Genomic DNA, 22,564 nt, shown 5'->3' with positions numbered 1-22,564 from the left:
GAAAATAAAATTATGAGGCATGTGTGTCCCCATGTGCCCCCCTCAACGCTTATGTGCACATGCATGTATCCTATGTATTTCCCCTCCATGGCCTGTCTATCATGCTGCTTATGCTATAACGTGGCCTGCCATCATTCAGTCTCCCATGAGAGAAACGACAAATCTGTATCGAGGCCTACACGTTTTTCATCATGTTTTCCTGCACCACATAAAAACCCGTGTTTTGTGGCTCAGCCAGACCCGAGAAGAGGTTTCAGGCCTCAGCTGTAGCTGCGTATCCTTGGCCTTGCACACATGGGCCTCAGCCAAAGGGGCCCTGTCAGAGGTGTCTCTTTTCTGTGCGATTACAAAGCTCACGTCAGTGAAAAGCCCATAGCCCCCATGTAAGACTTCAGCAGTAAACGAAGAAATAAATGCCGCATTGGCTCTTGGTGATGGGCAACCTATGTCACAAATCAGTCCCTGCTCCAGACTTTAGATATCAGATAATACAAGATGTGCTGGTCGCCCTGACACTGAAGGCCTCACTGAAGGCCTCTCTTCCAGACTTCCTGACTGCACAAGCAGCCTTCCCCCAGTCACACGTCAGTTACACGTCATGCTCGAGTTGAGCACAAGTAAGGCAAAGTTCCAGTACAATTCCAGCAGATCACGCAACCCCCTCCAGGTATCCACCCACCTATGACAAAATACCCATTATCATCAAGTAAACGCCCACTAGGACGCCCACCTTCACACCTTCTTACACGCCCACATGCTCTTATCTCATTCTCTTTTGCTCTTTTCGCTTACGTACATTATGGAGATGTATATATACTGTACTCTGTGAATAATGTTTTGAGAATACTTTTGAGACCCTTCCAGATCCCTTGTGGTGATGGTAATATTCTCCCTATGACTCGAGTTATTGGAATAAAGCTCTTTTTGAACCTGATACCACAGACTCAGCCTCTTGCTTTATGCATGATCCTATTGATATTCTGAAATTCAGAGAGCGTAATATTTTATTTACGACATAATGGCGCCCGAATAGGGACAATTCTCTTTCCCCACACGCCGGAGATGAAGGTACAGTTTTGCCCCCTTCCACAGCTGTGACGGACTTCAAGTACGTACGTCGCGGGTTTTCCCGCCAACTCCCTCAGGCCAACGAAGGAGACGGACTGCGACCAGGCATCCATACGAGGCGGTGAGGAACGCAGATTGTCCTAACCCAGAGCCCACCTGCGAGAGAGCTGTGTCCGAGGTTTCTGGAGATCCACCTAGGATACGCCATTCCCCGCGCAGCGTCAAGTTTCGGAGGCCTTCGACTTCAAGTTCAAGTTCAAGTTCAAGTTCCGCTTCCCGGTGAGTTTTCTCATGGGGGTTGCAATCAAGACGGGTTCTCACTTGTGAGACCTGTATGTTCAAGTGCATGCAGCTAGAGTTATAGGAAATAGAGATCTCAAAGTATTCAAGGTGCACCGATATACCTGTATGAATGTTATTGTCCTAGTCAGGTTCAGTTAGGTTTGAATGTGTCAGGTTTTATGTAAGTTTGTTTTATTATAGTTTTTGATTTTATAACGCTATTGTGATTTTTGTTTTTTGGCTACATTCCAACATGCCGTTATTTTTGAAACTACATAAAATATGTACCAGAAAAGGTGTACTAGAGGAACCAGTTAACATTCCGCCTAGGGACACACCTGGACATTTCATGTACTGTAAGCATGGTTTAGATGCCGTGTGGTTTTTAGAACTATGGGTAGATTACACGAAGGATTTAGAGACAAAATATAGATGGCCTATCACGGGAACATGGGACGCGGAAAGCATTATGAAAGTAGAGGAAGAAATATGGAAGAGAAAATCTAGACCTGCTCAGAAGGATGCCATTGAGTTGTGGCGTAAGGAGTCACATAGGAGAACAGAAAAAGAGTTCCACAAAATAGAGAGAAGTAAGGATGAATCTGAAAAAGCCAAAGAAAAGAAATTACGGGAGGAAGGGGAACGAGTAAAAAGAGAGCAGACTGAAAGAGAAATGAATACTGTCGTTGCTGGTATTTACCCCGTCCTTTCAGAGGAACTAGCGAAAGTGACTCCAGTAGAAAGACCCATTAGAGTGCCTCCGCCAGTACCCCGAAAATTAAAAACAGCATCCGACAGGTTTATTGACACCTATCTAGAGGAATCGCCACCAGCCTACGTGGACGGATCTTTCCCTGCACCCCCAACGCCAGAACAGCTCCAGGAGCTCGATGACGGCGGGGAGGGGGGATCCGGAACAGCGTCAGGAGGGGTGTCGACAGTAAAAGTAGACATCCCCAAATGTATATATGATCCAGACCCAGGAAAGGGCAGGATGCTTGTGTTTTCACTACGGCTTAGACGAGCAGTCACAGATCTGGAAAAATTACCAGATATGGATAAACATCTAAAGAAAATGTACACATTCATAAGAACAGGGGATTGTCCTGAGAGCATAGCAGATGCTATACAAAATAGAAAAGTGGTTGTTAAGAATTACATCCTTCGCTTCCTAATTAATTTTCTGATCAGAGAAAAAGACGAAGGAAACGGGGATGTAGACCATCGTTATACTGGTTGGAGTGATCGCATAGATGCCGGTCAGCATGATAAATCAGGACAGACTGACAACATGTTGACCAAAATCCGAAAAGCAATAATAGCGTCACACGAAGCGGGACCGCACGATGAAGCTGCTTTATCATCTGATGATGAAGCAGGGGACCAAGATAAAATACAATACGTGGGCCATGCCCGACGATTCGAGAAACCCAAAGGCCTGAATTACCGTAAACAGGGAACGGCTATAAAAAAGAGAGTTTCCCTTGAAAATTTGTTCCAAATCACCGACAAAGCGGTGAATGAATGGTTAGGTAATGAACAGCCCTTAACCCCAACCGAACTTGAATTAGCACAATCAGCCACCCTGTGGGTATCCCAATACGATTTATATAATAATGATGTCGTAGCACAGACGTTTTTGAGCCTTCCACCGAATGAACAGCGCTTAGCTGGTGTTTACATGGTCCAACATTTAATAACGTTATATGAAAGTCAGTTCTCTGGTCCTGGTATATTGTATAGGTTGCTGGACGACATAATACTAGACAGATGGATGAACTTGGGTACTGAACTGATTAATGTCATCTTGGATCAGCGACACAATTATATAGTATATGTAACTAGATCCCTGCTTCCCGTTCCACCCCAGGTTAAGGGGCAGGCATATGACAAACTGAACCCCCTACGAGAGGTACATCCTGTAAAGGATGCAAACAATGAACTACAACGGGTGTATGTCTACACCCCTCTGTCAAAATTAGAGATACTGGAAATGAAAAAGATGTTGCCCTCCCATGACAAAGACCCGGGGGGTTTTCACAGGGAATTAAAAGACATTCTCCGCTTAGGGGAATATACATATGCGGACGTTCTAAAGTTATTAAAAGTACTATTGCCTGCTGGTATTTACGAGAAGCTTAAAGAAAAAGACTGGGAGGTGGGAGAGAGCAAGATTAGCTGGGATGTGTTGCAAACAGAAGAAAATGCAAGAGGCCCGGGGGTTGGTCTGGGTCCCCGAGCTAAAGAATTACCTGAACTCCTTGTACAAGTTTTGCCAAGATTATTAATTACCAAGAAAGAAGACTGGGATGCTATTTCAGCTTGTAAACAGAAGCCAGACGAGGACACTAGCGATTTTTATTCTAGGTTTGAGAAATGTGTTACTATCAACAGTGGCCTTAAGCCCGGTAGTGATTCATATCCCCATCTTTTTGTGAGCAAATTAGTAGAAAATTCCATACCTGAAGTAAAGTATAGAGTACTGAAGGTTGAGAGTACTTGGCAAGCAAACAGCCCTTCCCAAATGTTACAGATGTTACAGTATCACCAGAACAGAATTAGAGAGGAACATGACCAAGAAAAGAGACGCATGAAAGACACACAGTTGAAGATGTTGGTGGCCCAATCGACACCGGCAAACACATATGCAAGCACGAACAAGAATAGCACGAAACAAAATAGTGGGACTTGTAATTATTGCAAGAAGCCAGGCCACTTCGTAAATGAGTGTGCAGTGCTGAAAAACAATATAGCGATAGGTAAAACAAAGCCTCGTCAATATCCTCCCAAGGACAGTAACACACATCAGACATCAGACACGTTTCCACCGCCGCCACCGTCCGTCCATGCACCTGTACCAGCCCGAGCTACAACACAAATGTATGAGCACGCTCAAAACAACTATCCAGAATACCAAGCATATTCACGAAGCTGCCCAGAGAGGGAATTCAACCTGCCCCTCATTCCAGTTCCTGTGGACCAAGCGGGTCCCTATGTACATGCACGGTTACTGGGACAAAATAAGAAGTTTTTGATTGACACTGGGGCTAGTAGAACTACCATTAGTCATTCCGAGGTGCCCGGGGCACCCCTCTCGGGCTCAAAGAGTGTATCCCTGGGATTTTCGGGTAGACCTATTGTTAATGAGGTTTCAGAACCAGTCTCCTTAGGAGTTGGTCCACTGATACATACTACAGACTTACTACTTACTAAATCATGTCCGGAAAACTTGCTCGGTATAAAAACATTAAAAGAACTAGGAGCAGTAATCTGTTGCTCACCAGAAGGAGTGCGACTGTATTTACGTGATTTCAAGGGACATTTTGTAATGAAAGATATTGACATCAGGCTCCGAGACGTACCACAGCACCTATGGGCACAAGGCCCAACTGACGTAGGTTACATGAACATTACACCACACCAGGTCACCCTAAAGGAAGGTGTAGTGCTACCACGGATTAGACAATACAAAATACCACCCGAGGCTGAAGTGGGTTTACTAAAAATAATAGATGACCTGATTGCACAAGGGGTGGTGATTGAGACTGATTCGAATATATGTAATTCACCGGTCCTTCCTATTCTTAAAAGAACTGACCCCAATATACCACCTGTATATAGATTAGTTGTGGACCTGCGAGAGTTAAACAAATGTGTGGTACCACAGTACCCTGTGGTCCCGGACAGCTCTTCGATATTGACTGCCATTGATGCGAATGCTACGTTCTTTACAGTGATAGATCTGAAGAACGCATTTTTCAGTATTCCAATACATCCGGACAGCCAATATCTTTTCGGTTTCAGTTTAAAAGGTCGCAGCTTCAGATTCACGAGAGCACCACAGGGCTTCACGGAAAGTCCTAGCATTTATAGTCAGGCATTGAAAAGACAACTAGACAGTATTCATATGCCTAGCTCTACAGCACTGATACAGTATGTCGATGACATTCTCATCACTGCACGATCGGACCATGATTGTGAAGATGCTTCCCTGATGGTTTTACATTTCCTGGCTGACAAGGGGCACAAAGTGTCCCCTTCGAAGTTGCAATTCTGTGAACAGCAAGTGGCGTACCTTGGGCACTTGCTATCCAAGGAGGGTAGGAGACTGACACCTGAGCGTATACAATTAATTTCAGGTCTTTCACAGCCCACGACACAAAAGGAGGTACGTGCATTCATTGGCCTCACTTCATATTGCAGGCAGTGGATTCCCCAGTATGCTTACATAGCCAAGCCCCTAATACAGTTGACGACACAGGAGGCAGCCTCTACGAAAGTCCTCCCTTGGACACAAGAACACACTGTGGCATTTGAAGAATTAAAGAGAGCTTTATGTCAAGCACCAGTTTTAGCGATCCCTGATTACAACAAATCGTTTATGCTTTTTGTGACAGAGCGGGATGGAACAGCACTATCTGTCCTAACACAAGATCATGCAGGAAAACACAAGCCCTGTGCTTATTTTTCTAGTACATTGGACCCAGTAGCACAGGCTTTGCCTGCGTGCCTAAAATCTGTTGCAGCAACGGCCTTAGCCATAAGACAAAGTGACTCGATAGTGCTGGGCCACCCCCTGACAGTACAAGTCCCACACGCAGTGGAGGTTCTCTTGAACCGGACACAAACCCAACACCTGACTGTAGCTAGACTGACAGGCTATGAGCTGACGTTATTCCAACCACACATAGAGATCAGACGATGCAACATACTGAATCCCGCTACTCTATTGCCCTCCAGTACAGAAAGCCTTTCTCTACACGACTGTGTTGAAGTAATACATACCGTGACTAAGCCGAGACAAGACTTGACAGACGTTGCACTTCCAGACCCTGACCTAACACTATATGTTGACGGTTCATGCATGAGGACAGGGGCGGGAGAATTAGTGGCAGCATATGCAGTGACTACTGATACTGAAATAATAGAGACTAAAAGAATAGACATATTGTCAGCACAAGCAGCAGAGCTCATCGCCCTAACACAAGCATGCATAAGAGCTGAGCACCTGAAAGTAAACATTTACACCGACTCCCAATATGCATATGGGGTAGTTCATGATTTCGGGGTGCTCTGGCGAGAAAGAGGGTTCTTGACCTCTCATGGGGCCAAGATACAGCATGGCCCCCTTATTCAAGCCCTTCTGGAAGCGATACATTTACCAACAGCCATAGCTATCCTAAAATGCAAAGCACATACTAGATCCACAGATACCATTTCCCAAGGCAATGATCTGGCAGACCGAACTGCTAAACAGACAGCTCAGACCCCACTAGACATGACAAAGTCACAGGTACCATCAGTGTCCAAAGCCATGACAGTTAGGGATCCTTCCAAGGATGTACAAGACATACAGACACATGCAACTCTAGACGAACTAAAGCAATGGTCGGAACAAGGAGGGGTACTGACTGATCAGGGTTGGATGACTAAGGGCAAATCCACATGGTTTCTTCCTGATTCGATGGTACAAGTGATCATAAATACCGCACATAGTCCTGCACACTTAGGAGAGAAAGCAATGCTAGACAGCCTACAGAATATATGGTTCAACAAGCACCTGCGTGCAGCAGCGAAACAAAAGGTCAGGACATGTATGATCTGTTGCCAATTCAATCCAGGTAAAGGCATTCCGATGGAACAAGGTGGATTCCATCCACCTGACCATCCTTTTGAGGTCCTCCAAATGGATTATATCCAAATGAATAGATGTAGAGGTTACAAATATGTCCTGGTAGTAGTATGTTCATTATCAAGGTGGACCGAAGCCTATCCAGTCCCTGATTATACTGCTGTAACTACCGCCAGACAATTGGTACGAGAGTTTTTCCCACGATATGGATTACCGCGTGTCGTATATTCCGACAACGGTCAGCCTTTCTCCTCTGAACTCATGAAACAAGTGTCCCTTCTGTTAGGGTATACCTGGAAGTTCCATTGTGTGCGACATCCTGAAGCAGCAGGCCTTGTAGAAAGACACAATCAGACATTAAAAATAAAACTAGCAAAGACTTGCGCAGACAAAGGTGTAGATTGGATGGTAGCCCTACCAGTTGCCCTCTTTTACATGCGAATGGTAGCCCATTCTAGAACAGGCTTATCTCCCTATGAAGTGGTTTTCGGTAGACCACCGAATATGTGGGGCACTCCAATGCCTAAAAAAATCACTGATGTTGATAGCAACATGCTGACAGATTACCTGGCTTCCTTGATGTCTGCACTACTCTCTTGTCGTTCGCAGGTTGCCGCCGCTTTCCCTGACAACACCCAGGTCAAAGAATACCCGATCGCTCCTGGCGACTATGTGCTGATCCGGAACTTTGATAGATCAAGCCCTCTTGAGCCGAGGTGGAAGACGCCGAAATTGGTGTTGCTAACCACAAGGACTGCCGTTAAAGTCGAGGGACGGAAAGGATGGATACATCTTCACCATTGTAAACGTTACTTCGGGAATAACTGTACTTTCAAAAAGAACACTGACTGCTCGGACTTTGAGCCCCCTTTACTAGAGGAGACTCCGCAGCAGAAATATAAAGCTAAACTTAGATCTCATAAGTCAGAACCCGTTTGATCGATTAAGTCCACTAGGTGGTGAAGCGGTTGAACATGCATTCTGGCTTGCATAAGATCTCGAACAAAGCGAACGAGAGAAAGAGCAAGATGAAAAGCAAATACTGTAAAATATTACGTGGCAGATGTATAGTTAGTTTGATTTTTCTATCTCTTCTGTGTCACGATAATATGTATCAGCTTAATACTACATGCTGTTTTTCCTCCTATTGCTTCACTCTTACACTCCTCGTCTAATGATACCACAAAACACACATTTAGTGATCTGCCATCCCATGAGTTATCGTATCGACTTGCTCTGCGCAACAATACCTTTATTCAGATGCTGCACCATGCACATCAGACTAGTAACGCTACAGACTGCTGGGTCTGTGGCCGACTTCCCCCGTATCAGAAGGTAAAGGGAGTGTTGCCTCTTTTCCCTTTTCCGTTCTCCCATAATGGTTCTTGCGGAGCATGGTTTGCCTTAATGACATCCATCAACGGTGATGCCAAAGAATGTCAAGAGGAGGATTGTAGGGGCGAGTGGGTATGGGGTAACTTGAATAAAGTCATGAACGAAGCATGTTTCCCAGATGAAGAGGGTCTTCCCCAAATGAAAGGTACAGATCTAGAAACTGAAGAGTATCTGCAAGGAAATGCGACCCTCGATTTCATAGTGTTGAACGTAAAGCCCCTACACATGTCAGGTCCATCTTCAATTACTGTTCTACCAGTGAAAGGGAACTTGTGTGTCAGAAAAGAAGGCTCAGTACATTTGGGGCACAGTGAGTGTGATACTATAATAGTATTCAAAGACAAAGGAAAGTCCTATTTCAGAGCATCACGACACACCTACTTTATTTGTGGCCAGACAGCCTATGTGCAGCTGCCCTTAGACTGGGGTGGGACTTGCTACATATCATTTCTTCTACCACCCGTTTTCCTGGCCCCATCGAGCTATCATCAAGATCTTCGGCTCACACTTGTCAGACACAGACGAGGGCTCAATGCCTCTGGCATTGACCAAACTGAGACAGCTTGGGAGCAATATACAGATTTCAACAAAGGATTCTTTTTCTTCATAGGTCCCGTCCAGAATAGTAAACTTATCCGAAGGTTAACAAGGATTCTAGAAACAGTTGCCAATGCGACTGCATCGGCCCTGGGGAATCTGACCCAGGAACAGTATGCTATGAGACTGGTCGTTCTTCAGAATCGTCTTGTTCTTGACGTCATCCTGGCGGATAGGGGCGGGGCTTGTAGGGTCATCGGCTCTAGCTGTTGCGTTTTCATACCTAATAACGCACCATCTGTATACAAAGCAATAACGAGGCTCCACAAGATTGCCCAAAGCATACATCAAGACCCAGGCACGTGGACATGGTCCAGTTGGCTCTGGGGATTAATATCGGCATGGGGATAGAAAGTGTTGACCGTCTGTGGGTTGGTACTATTAATAATATTCAGTTGTTGCCTATGTCTGCAGTGTGGCCCGGCCATTTGCGGCCTGTGTGCTACTGCATGTGTTCCACATCCCCATTTACAGAGCATTGAAAATGGAAAAATAATGCTGCAAGAACAGATCGACTGTCTCATGAAAATAGATGTTACATAAGGGGTTCACTAGGGAACAAGGAGGGAATGAGGAAAATAAAATTATGAGGCATGTGTGTCCCCATGTGCCCCCCTCAACGCTTATGTGCACATGCATGTATCCTATGTATTTCCCCTCCATGGCCTGTCTATCATGATGCTTATGCTATAACGTGGCCTGCCATCATTCAGTCTCCCATGAGAGAAACGACAAATCTGTATCGAGGCCTACACGTTTTTCATCATGTTTTCCTGCACCACATAAAAACCCGTGTTTTGTGGCTCAGCCAGACCCGAGAAGAGGTTTCAGGCCTCAGCTGTAGCTGCGTATCCTTGGCCTTGCACACATGGGCCTCAGCCAAAGGGGCCCTGTCAGAGGTGTCTCTTTTCTGTGCGATTACAAAGCTCACGTCAGTGAAAAGCCCATAGCCCCCATGTAAGACTTCAGCAGTAAACGAAGAAATAAATGCCGCATTGGCTCTTGGTGATGGGCAACCTATGTCACAAATCAGTCCCTGCTCCAGACTTTAGATATCAGATAATACAAGATGTGCTGGTCGCCCTGACACTGAAGGCCTCACTGAAGGCCTCTCTTCCAGACTTCCTGACTGCACAAGCAGCCTTCCCCCAGTCACACGTCAGTTACACGTCATGCTCGAGTTGAGCACAAGTAAGGCAAAGTTCCAGTACAATTCCAGCAGATCACGCAACCCCCTCCAGGTATCCACCCACCTATGACAAAATACCCATTATCATCAAGTAAACGCCCACTAGGACGCCCACCTTCACACCTTCTTACACGCCCACATGCTCTTATCTCATTCTCTTTTGCTCTTTTCGCTTACGTACATTATGGAGATGTATATATACTGTACTCTGTGAATAATGTTTTGAGAATACTTTTGAGACCCTTCCAGATCCCTTGTGGTGATGGTAATATTCTCCCTATGACTCGAGTTATTGGAATAAAGCCCTTTTTGAACCTGATACCACAGACTCAGCCTCTTGCTTTATGCATGATCCTATTGATATTCTGAAATTCAGAGAGCGTAATATTTTATTTACGACAATTGTATGACTCAAGTAAACCTTGATCTGTATTAACCTTTAATTTGTGAAAAATTGTAACTTTCCATTGCCAAGAGCTAAAAGGGAGCAAATCCACAAACTCACAGCCAGTCTTCCTACCCCACAGTAAAAAGCTAACTTGTTCAATATTAAGTCTCCAGTGAAACCACAGAGGTAATTACGAATTATTTAAATTGTTTATCAATAAGTTTTGGTCACAGTTAATGCTTTGTAGGTAATGAAGACAAAAAGAGTACTGGGCACAAAAGCCATATCCTGCCCCGTGTACTAGATGCTGGGTGGAAGCTATTGGCAGGGGAATTCTAGTTTCTTTTCTCTATGGAATGTCTTTGAGACCTTTGCTCAACGACTGACTGTCTGCCTCTTCTCATCATGTAAATAAGCTTGGAAATTATTTCGGGACTGTGTGCTTATCCACCTTTTGAGGTCCTACACACATTCAGAAGTGCCAATATATAATTCAGGTGCACTCTATTAATAGCAACTACATACTTATAGATAGGACAAAAATAGATTCACAAACGTCCACAAAAAACAAGGCAGCAAATGTATTGCTTCATAATGTACTCATGCAATCCTAAACAAAAAACAAGAGTATATTTGAAAACAATTGTTTAGTGAATTTTATTTAATGTACAATAAATCTAAATTCTAAGAAACAATTTTCTAATATTACCCCAAAATCCATGATGGCAGATTTATGTCAAGATGGCAGTAGAGGCCGATTTCACAATTCTCTTCTGGATCACAGTTCTTTTGTAGAAAATTTGTAAGCTCTCTGGCCAAGTGAATAACCTCTTTATAAGAATAGAAGCGTGGGCCGTGGTTAGTGCAGTCATCAAAGCACACTGCTGTTCTATCAGCATTAAGGACAGCTGCTTCATGCATTAGCTTATGAAGTGTCATCTCGATTGTATCTTTTAATACCTGTCCGAGAAAACAAAATCAATGTGGTTAGTAACATTTGCATTTTGCTTTTAAGATGAAAGCCAAACAAGTTCTCTCTTAAGCATAACAGACTGCTATATCTCATGTCGCACATTCATTTCAATCTTTAAGTTGACTAACATTTTAAAACAACCAATAGCATGGTTTGCCTGTGTCTTACTGTTAGCTCTATTCAATTGCAGTTCAACCTCTAAATTACCATCACCACTGCTGCTTTTATTTAAAAAAAGCCGCTACATTGTTTTCTTTCAAACTGCTTTGATGCATTTGCTGCAAACTCTCAGATAGGTATGTTTCATTTTCAGTCCCTAGAAAATATGGTACCAATCACAAGTTATGAATACCAAATAATCATTGAGTATATTTTTCAGAAGTTTGAAACAGTTTACGTAGTAAGACTTGATTTGGATCATTACAAAGTGACAATAAACAGATCAGCTTTAGCAATGGGCAGAACTTAGCCATGACTTAGATGCCTGCCAAGATAGATCCCGGCTGCTGATGATTGCAACAACTAAGGCAAGCTCATTTCTGAACTAATAAGATGCACCTCTTGTATCTGTACCTGCCATTGGCTACTGACTACACTACTCAGACTTGCTTCTGACCAGGAATTGCTGTTGAATGCTAATTTGTGCACTGCCTACCTTTTAAAGATATCTGGAACAGCACCTCAGCAATCCAAGCAACTCTTATGACAGAGCAGAAGATTGAAAAAACACACAACATACAAAAATGAACAAGACAATTTACAACACTAAACTGAGGGTAAAAAAGAAAAGCAATTTAATACAAGCATTGTCTTTGCCAATATGTCTCGCTTTTGGGGCCCCTATACGTGGCTTTGCTAATGTTTTTAAGGTATATTGTAGGGCAGTATGGGTGCTGTGCAGCATGTTGTTCGCATTAGTCCACTGGCATATTGTTGCCCTACCAATGTACCACTACTAGTGGTAGAATTAGGGCCCTAGTCCAGGGGCAGGTGATTATGTGCGCACGGGTGACATGGGCCTTCAATTCTCCACTGCAACATAAGAAATAAATAGGACCACTACATCAAGCATTCAGTACTGTATATGCCCGATGCATAAATGGTAATAGGCGCAAACCATTTTCATTCGCACATTAAATATGCAGCCAGATTTAAATGTAAAAGGCCGATAAAAAGCTGCTAATCGTTTACTCACCGGGTCACAAAAGTACAAGTGAACAATACTGATGTCAACGAATGTGTAAAAAACACTCACATGGTGACAGCCCAATTTGCTTGTGCCATAAAATGTATACTGATCCTTAACTGGGATCAAGTTTATTTTAGGTTTTAGTTACCATTAAATTCTGATAAAACAGAGGTGATGACATTCGGGAAATTGCAGCCTGTCTGGTCCCCTCAATGGTGGCCACCGGAGATGGGAGCCCCCCCTCAACCAGTTACTAGGGTTCGCAACCTTGGAGTTATTTTTGACAACAAACTGACGTTTGTCCACCACGTCAACTCTGTTGTTTCCTCATCCTTCTTCATTTTAAAAATGATCAAAAAATTACTGCCATACCTTCCACCTTCAGCTGGCAAAACTTTAATCAGTACCTTGGTTTTTTCAAAAACGGATTACTGCAATGCCCTCTTGATGAATGCCCAGGAAGAGGTCCTAAACAGACTACAGTTAGTCCAAAATGCTTCAGCCCGAATTTTACTGGGAATCCCGAAGTTTAAATCTATTACACCATACATCAGGCATCTACACTGGCTCCCAGTTAGAAGCCGGACAAAGTTCAAGGCACTATGCATCGCGTACAAAGCAGTTAATAACGTTGGCCCACAGTTCCTCAGAAGTGCTTTTCGCCCTCTTGAACACTCCAGAACACTCCGTTCCTCCTCCGCTCACTTACTCAAAGTGGCACGAACCAGGAAGGTTAATTGGGGTGACAGATGCTTTACGGTCTCCACAGCAAAAATTTGGAACACACTGCCTACTCATGTCAAAACTGCTCCTACCCTCTTGAGTTTTAGGAAGAAACTGAAAACTTGGCTCTTTTCACCTTGATTTACTTGCTGTAGCACCATCTCCGTCCCTTGAGCGCCGAGACACCCTTGGGTATTTGCGCGCTTTAAAAATTGCACAAACATAAACATAAACCATACTTAGAAAAGACATTATGTATTAGCAAACATGGTCAATCGAAAAGAAATAACATTCAGCTCTGCATCTGCATGGTTGCGGTCCAGTGCCACCCATACACAGACACCCGTCCTATTTCCATACGCACAAAAATACACGTAAAGTAGACGTAAATATTAAGTAGCAACCCAGAAGTAGAGTTGCTTCGATGCCGTTTACAAGACAAATAAATACTAGTAGTTTGCCCTACATATAAAAATAAACACAACGTTTAATCACCCCCGTATGAACCATCCTGTGGACAAAACATGATCCAGTTTCTACTTAGCACTTGTGTGATGCGGAGGTTCTGGGATCTGACCTAAATAGGAAACGTCTTGTCTTGCTTTCCCATGATTATAATGATCTAAATGTATCGAGTAACCAATGAGCAGAAAATGTCAGGTTTTATTACAAACTGCCCGCAGTTTAAAAGGGTACTTGAGGTCAGATTACAAATCCCATGATGCCTAGAGTTGGTTTCCATGCAGGCACCCTCAGCATTCCTTTCCCCAGTTTCAAACACCATAGCCCCTCACCATATCACACTCTACCGGTACAAGACCATACGAATAATCATATCCGTTTGCGAGAGCGAAAGGGCGGAATTATTTGGCACAGAGGGGTACTCGTCTCTGGGCCAGGCACCGACAGCCTAATCCGGCCTAGGAGCCGAACCTCGCCTCCAGTTTGGGAAAATAAAAGTGCGGGTGGCAGCATACTATGCCCCTATCATACTCGGGAGGTCGGACGGCTTAACGAGCCAGCCTACTGAATAGATGGAGCCAGACACACACACACCTCTGTGGCTGCTTGTGGGCCTGGAACCGAGCAATATGGAGAACAGAAGGGGCATAGCTGCCAGGGTTTCAGATTACTATGTGTGACATTTTCATAATTTAAGGGTAATTATGAGCGACATTTCAATGACTACGAGTGACACTTTTTAGCTAACAAAATCAAGCAATGAAGACAAGGGAAACATAAATATCAGAAATTATACCCATTTGAGCAACGAGAAACTCTAAGAAAGTCACTGAACTAAAGTGTGCTAACAGAAGACTACTGAAAACTAAGCAGAGTCAGATTGCGTGAATGTCACTCTCAATTAAAGTGAAATCATGAAAACGCCACAGTTAGCAATCTGAATGTGAGTGTGGAAATGTGCTCTAATTGAGGTGTGTTCCTCTGCACCCTCAAGCTGACCAGCCTGCCAGATGTCTTTGCACATTCACAAGCATCAAGAAGCTTTCCATCAGCTACACATATAATGTAACAACAAAATAAATACATAGGATGTTCTCTGCAGAAATCAGGTTATGCTTACTCCAGCACTTTAGAAATGTCGGTTCATTCATGGTCCAATCAGGCCTCCCATAATGTCTGGTTACTCTGCGTAGAAATGCTGAAAGTTTTCTTTTTAGGTATCGCGTGGCGTGTCAGCGCAAAGCGCTGCTCGCCTCGGCGAGATTTATTGTTAACGAGGAGTTTCAGTAGAGGGCTTGAAGCCCCGCCCCTCATTTCCATTGGCTGTCGTCACCGTTTATACTAAACGGTGGCCTGCCATTGGAAATGAGGGTTTTAGGTTCACGTCCTTTCGCCTCCGATCCGGACTCGGTGGCCTGCTTTGCTGCTGTCGCAAAGCACTTTCTTATCTTTATGGGGCCATGTGTTTCTAATTAAAAAAACATGGCCCCATAAAGACAAGAGATCGATGCTTATTTATTGCTTTTTTTTTAGGGAAGCCGGGTGTTTCAGAGCGTACCAAGTAAGCACCGCGGGGGTGTTTGGAACTGCACACATTTTGGACACGTTCAGGTGTGCAATCGGGATTTCCATTTATAACTTGGGGTTGGTGATGGACCAAGATTCTGAAAGTGAAGACGTCAGAGAGGGGACTACCCCTCCCCCTCGTTTCAGGGGCCTGGGCATCTGTGACGGGTGGTACTGGGGTGCTACAAACACGACACCTATCTTCGGTGGTATGTGCTCCTGTGAAGGACGGCGTTGGGGTGTTCCAAATACCAACTCTGTGGCACCTGGGGCGGTTTAGTCGCTAGCCTTCTCGGGGGCCTCTGCTTCTTTGAGGGGGCGCGGGAGGCTGGTCAGGTTGCCCCCTCAGGTTGCCAGTCTTTGAACAGCAGCACAGCGCCTGCACCCCCGCGTTACAGGGACAATTCTGTGCAATTAATGTTCGAGAGTATTTTGAGAATGTTTCTCAAAAGATACATATCAACTAACCGCCTTCTTAGGACACGAATATTTGCGTTATGAAGGGTCAAGAAGTGGCGTTAGGGTCAGAGCTGCCGACTTTGGAACTGGGGGCTAGGTTTGAGTCTCCGCTTCAGCTTCACATCCTGTGATTTTGGGCAACTCACCTAATCTCACCGTGCCTAAAAAATAATGTGACCTTTTGTAATGTGGCTGGTGCTCGTGCACAGTGCCCCGATATCTTTACATTGGGTTTAGTTCGCTTGTAAATCTGAAAACAATGCACGCTGCTATGGATATCCCACGTTCTGCTGAGGCCCTGTCGCCTCACTGCTGATTCTTGGCATCCCACACTGCCCCAGCTGTAGTTCGGACACCACCCAATGCCCCTCGGGCACCTTCTTTCTTTTGCTGGTGCCTCTGAACCGCTAGGCCTGTGTTTGACCTCTTGCCTGTGCCAGATGGCCCTAAGGCCAGTTTGCGGGCACATAGTGCTTGTCAGCGACAGCATTATGCCAATGAGGTCTTTCCCCGGCCCCTTCTGCCTGTCCCAGTCACCGACGCCCACAATGCTTGTATGCAGGTCCTTTCTGCCCTCCCTGGTGACACTGCGAGGACTTTCTGCCACACCGTGTGACTCTGGTCCCTTCACACTTCCACAAGGTCTGTATCCGGGAACCTTTTGCTAATCTGTTCCAGTCACCGACGCCCACAATGCTTGTATGCCGGTTCTTTCTACCTCGCATGGTGACCCTGCTAGCAGGGACATCTTAAGGATTTGGGGGGACCCAGGGCAGAATGTATTTTGGAGGGCCCTGTTGGGAATATATAATCAAATTTCAGCTCTTTCGTGCCCTCTCTGGCAAGGTCACAGACACTGCGCAGAGCATTCATCCAAATTCTAAAGTTGTTATATCTAATATTCGGGGACAGTGACTTGTGTTTAAATATTGCAACACAGTAGCAGCTCACTAATATCACTGCAAATAATCTGTGTGACACCCTCTCATTTTTCATATGCGAGACCCTGTTTTGATCTAAAGGAATCTTTTTTTATGGATGTTGCAATCTGTTTAAGAACTATGCAACGTCATCAGGGCAAGACTATTTGCAGTACAGAGCTGGCTATATCAGGGGACCCCTGGATGACTGGGGCCCTGGGCCGGAGCCCCTTCGGCCATGTCTTAAAACATCTCTGCTTGCCAAGTCTCTCGGCTTCACCCTGTGACCCTGGGCGTTCACTCCTTCACAAGGCCTGTATCAGGCCCCTTCTGGCGGTCCCAGCCCTCGTCGTCCACTTGGTCTGTATGTGGTCAACATGTCCACAACAGTTGTATACCAGTCCTTTCTGCATTTCCCGTGACCCTTCACCCCACCACAGGGCCTGTATTGCCACTTTCTGCCCGCTTCAGTGTCTTCAGGGTTGGGCTGGCCTATTGGGCCGTCTGGCGATGGGGCAAGGGCGGCTCTGACAGGTCAGTGTATGGGCTGTTTTTGGGCTTGTTTTAAGGTATGCTGGGCCGGATTGTACTTTTTATTTCCATGGTATTCCCGCAAACATCGCCTGCAGCAAGCACGCATTATTGCATTTTGTGTCTTTACGTTTCCAAAACTGTCCCTATGTGCAAACGTGGACCACTTTTTCAGCTGATTCGCTAATGGAGCCACTTTTATTTCGGTGACCGGTGTATTTTCTGTCCCATTCCGATCCTGGGTGTCTCTGACCCTACAGGACTTGAATCGGTACACCTTCTTTCTCCGACCCCCAGCCTGTTTGCAACCTCCTGTGCCTTACGTCTGCATCTGTTCCCCTGTCTGTCCCGGTCACCAGCACCTGCATGGCTTGAATGCAGGCACATTCTGCATGTTCAGGGGCGGCACTCTGACCCCACAAGGCCTGTGTCGGAGCCCCTTATGCCCACCTGGGCGTCTCTGGTGCTTTAAATGTACAGGCACCTCAGGCACTGAGTACCTGCACCCTTTTCATTTGAACGGGTGAGTGCCTGCGCTTCTCGGCACTGCTGGTGCAACAGTTTTAAAGGGAGCATCCTGTCACTTTTCAGAAGCAGGCATGCGCTCTGAGGTAGCGAGTTTATATTTCTATTTAAAGTACTCGGTGTCTCTGACATTACATGGCTGTATCCGGGGGCCTCTCCTGGCCACACTGGACCCACAGTGTCGCCATTACAGGTAAAAGGGGACCCCCACTCTTTACAGACACACGTGTGTACGAGTGATGTGCTCGGCCAGTTATGGGGCGCCGTCCTGCTTTGAGTGCTGGTTGTGAGAGAGCCTCCCTTCTGAGAAGACAAGTGCCCGTTGGGTCCACTCTGGGTGCAGAAGCTCTAATACAGCAACAGCGCACAGGCCGCGCATAGGGGCGTGGCCTCCATTTGTGCAGCAGCCCCTGGGCCGAGAGGTCTGAGGGGCCCACTAAACCCCGACTGGGTCTGTATTTAACAGTTCAGACAGCGGCCAGGGGGCCTATTTCCTTCCTTGCACTAGGGCCCGAGACATCTCGACCACGCCACTGCCCGTGAACACTTAAATCAAGGTCGAATTGCACTGGGAGGGTACCAGGGGCAGTGGGTGTGAACAGTGGCGTGCCTCTATTTAGGATTTTTCTGAAATTCCTGAGCGCAGTCTTTTCAGTACTTTTCGAGTAGTGATGGAGAAAGGACTGTGCCCCACTATTGCACGCGAGGCTAACTGCATTTTGATGATTATTAATATATTTTTTCTTGAGGAAATGGATTACATTTCCTGCCTCGGTGGAACCGCAATTATTTCCCGTGAATTTGGGACACACCTTTTCTGACTCGCATTCGATTACTGATAAATATAAGATTCAGTGAGAGTCCTGGAGAAACGAGCCATCCAGATATACACATCTCACAGAGCTGCACACGCAAATACACTACAAACGCTAACAGATACAGAAAGCAGCACCGCAGACATGTACGGCTGCACACGAGCACAAGTGCAAAAAACGCACACGAGTAGAAATGCGCGCACACTGTAATATACTTCACATGTGTTATATGGGTAACGAGCTCGTGTTGCTCGTAGAACTCGTGGCTTGTAACTTGCATGCGCGTGGTGAGGTTACACGCACATGGTATTTGATGTTATTTAAATGAGTATCTCTCGAAGATGCATTCCCGTGCGTCTAACCCTCTTTCTGAAGTATGAACGGTGTCAGTGGGCAGTTGCCATTCGTACTTCAGATATGGAGGACGCACTCCAGTGATGTGTTGATTACCTCTTGAATAAAGCTTCAAGACTTATCTTCTTCAGTCTACTTTGGATTTATTTCCTGATTTAATTCAAGGATATTTACTTTACATTTGGCGACGAGTTATTTTAAGAATAAAAAAATCAACATCACAACGATTGGTGCTTCCTACCAGCTGCGCGACCTTCATGCTCTTCATCTCGCTAAGGGACTCTTCCTTCAAAATATTAATAGAGGAGTTTTCCGGATTGGCGAAGTAACAACCAATCAGCGCTTGTGTCTTTCTTTCAATCGGATACAATCCCTCCTAACACGGAAGAGGACTTCATTGATTGGTTAAAAACGAAAAAGCAAACATTTTCATACGCGCACCCTCATTGGCCACAAGCGTGTGAATTATTCTTCATAGTTTTAAAAGGCACAGCGTGATTGGCCACAGGGTTGTTGGTATTTTACATGGTGCCACGATGAAAAATGAGGACAGCTCAGCAGAAACTCGTAATTGATCAAAAGTAAGTTGTTTTTGATCGTTTCTACATGTCTACAACCTTAGTTTTACTAGAGAGAAGACAAAACTAAGATTTGCTGCTCAATTTTAAAAAAAATGATAATGGCTTCTCAGCAAATATGTCAGCTAGAGCAGTTTCTCTTAAGACCAGGAAAGCCGAAGGAGCCCTGGAAACTATGGTTTAAATCCTTTGAGAATTACCTGGTGGCAATAGATGCAGAAGAATATTCACCCAAACGCAGACTTGCAATTCTTTACAGTTTTTTGGGCAGTGCTGGGCGAGAAACCTTTAACAACTTACCTGTCACCATTCCACCACCAGATGAAGGAGATGGAACGTTTACACTGATGCCGTTAAGGTTAAATAAAAAGTTTTTAGAGCAGCCAAGCGTTATGCTTGAAAGATTTAACTTTATGAAGAGGAAACAAGGTTCTGATGAATCCATTGAAGACTATATTTCAGTCTTAAGAAACCTGGCGGCAAATTGTAACTTTGGAGCTTACCTTGACTCGTACATAAGGGATCAGTTCGTGTACAGATGTTTTCACAAAAAAATTCAGGAACGTCTTCTCAGCTGCAGAGATCCTTCTCTTTCGGAGGTTATAGACATCGCAAAAGGGATTGAGAGATCTATTATAACGTCAAAATGTTTAACTGATGTCAACTCTTCACCTGTTAACATGATTCAAAATGATCCTCACATTAACCATGTTTCGTTCAGGCCAAAATTTGTAAAACCTTTCTTCCAAAAACAGGCAAAAACGAACTCTTTTTGTTTTAGGTGTGGTTCAAAATCACATTTAGGTGATAGCCCTATCTGTATGGCACTAGGTAAGAAATGTACAAAATGTGGGAAAATGGGTCATTTTTATACTGTGTGCAGAAGCAAGAAAATGGTCAGAGTTAGCAATTTAGACACTGATAATTCTTATGGAAATACTAATGTTGACGTTATTCAGTCACTTGATGATAGCCTTGAAAGACTCATGCTTTCTATTGATTCTTTAGATATGTCCTCGGTCATTCAGAAATTTAAGGAACCTTTATCTGTTGTCATTGTTGGGAATGTTAAGGTGGACATGATGGCTGACTCTGGAGCACCAGTTACTATTGTTTCAGACACTTTATTTGAAGAGTGTTGGTCTTTTAAGAAGCCCTTACTACCCTTGGATATCATTCCAAAAGCATATGGTGGTCACATAATTGATATGCATGGGTATTTCATGGAGTTTATCACTTGTTTAAATCGTAAAATTTTAACAAAGATTTACGTAGCTCCTAAAGGAAAGAACATTATTGGATGGCAGGATCTAGCTAGGATGGGCTTGAAACTGGTTCCTGGTTCTGAAAATCCTATTCAAATTAATGAGGAATATACAATCACTTCCATCAATGATGACAGTCATAATAATTCGCATGATTGTACAAATATTGCTCATACCATGTTTAAAGAATATCCTGAAGTTTTTACAACAAACATTGGTAAAGTTAAAAAAGTAGAACATGGGGGGGCGTGGCTTGGCGCCGACTGTAATGGCTGCCTAGCTCCGGAGCTCCGCCGGAGCTGGGACTCCGAAACACGAAAAATCCGCCTACAATCCGGCCAAACAGGAGCAGAGTGCCCAAACCGACGTCGGAGAACACCAGGACGCCCGGTAACCCCCGAAAAAGTTATTGGCTCCAGTAACGAAGCGTGCAGGAAACGGTGAAATTCGCGGCCAGCGGCACCCGGGATTGGGCGAGGCTCGCACTCGGCGGCGTGAGCGCGAAGACAGCACACTGCTCAGCCAGAGGTAGTGGAAAGTTCAAGAGAGGAGAGCCGGGATCTGTGTGCGCTGCCGAGAGCACCGCCGTGCGCGGCGGCTGAGAAGACCTAGAGTGGGGTGAAGCGGACCTCGTGATCGCGCTGCCTAGAGGTGACGGTGGCGGGGTCAGTGGTGCCCCGCGTACCCCCCAGCCCCCACAAGACAGATCGGACAGCGAATTAAGGCGCTCCAGAGGTGCGGACTGGCGATAGTGACTGCGGAGCGGGGAGAAATAACACGGTGGAAGTGGAGGAGCCTTGGTGACATCGGCGGTAGGCGGCCGGGACCGGACTGAGGTCTGCGACGCGAGCGTCTGCTCCTTCATCGACCTAGCAGTGAGTAGCGGCATAACGGGGCGGACGACCCGGGCCCCCCCCCCCTGCCCTTCGGGACCCGTGCCTAGGACCACGCGATACGTGGCTGGAGGACTCAAATGCGACTCAGACCAGGGCGCATCAAGGAGGCACTGGACCGGTCAGGGAGCGCTGGAACCCGGTGATAACGAGCTCACCCTGACCGGGAATAGGCACACAGATGAAGACCTGATCAGGACTCCTTTGTAGCTGTTTGGCAGACTTCACGGAGGTGGGAGCAAAGCGCGGGAGCGTGATAGCCGCCGGGGTCCCTCCTCTTGGCCCGAACGGACAGCGGCGTGACGGTGATCAGTGGGCGCTGAGGCGCAGCGAGTAGCCCATTTTGTGGGCGGCAGAAGCGCAGGTGGTGGGCCGCTCGGCGCAGGGCTGGGGCAGACGGGCCTGACCCCCCCCCCCCAGAAAGAGATCCTCATCAGGCGGCCGGACCGGGTGGCGGACGCGTGGTAGAGAACTACGCTTGGAGCCCATTCGGAGTGGCGACGGCGTGACCGGACGAGGCAAGGTGACCGCCATTCAAGTGCCAACAGTAAGGCAAACCGAGACGGGGTAGCGACCCCACCAACTACACTGCAACAAGATAAGCAGGGCCAGAGCGCAGCCTAAGCGACCGATCGACCGCGAGCTGCCCTTCAGGGGCCCTTAAGTGACCTGGTGTGGTCGGGGCGCGGGAGGCAGCCGGCCGGTGGCCGTCGCACCATCATGAGGCCTAAAAACAGCGCCGCTGTCCAATCCAACAAAC

General features: G+C 45.9%; 1 protein-coding gene across 1 annotated transcript in view; it reads right to left on the bottom strand.

Moving 5' to 3' along the window:
• AASDH (aminoadipate-semialdehyde dehydrogenase) overlaps nucleotides 1-22,564 on the bottom strand; it is a 468,424-nt gene that overhangs the window by 424,160 nt on the left and 21,700 nt on the right. The window contains exon 2 of the mRNA XM_085642048.1: nucleotides 11,261-11,511. Within this exon, the coding sequence (XP_085498174.1) occupies nucleotides 11,261-11,490 (230 nt within the window). The 5' untranslated portion in view covers nucleotides 11,491-11,511. The remainder of the gene's footprint in view (nucleotides 1-11,260; nucleotides 11,512-22,564) is intronic.

This window comes from Triturus cristatus, chromosome 2_2, assembly GCF_964204655.1.
Source record: "Triturus cristatus chromosome 2_2, aTriCri1.1, whole genome shotgun sequence".
NCBI lineage: Eukaryota > Metazoa > Chordata > Amphibia > Caudata > Salamandridae > Triturus > Triturus cristatus.
The sequence above is the reverse complement of the archived record's forward strand: the minus strand, read 5'-3'. Positions and strand labels throughout refer to the sequence as shown.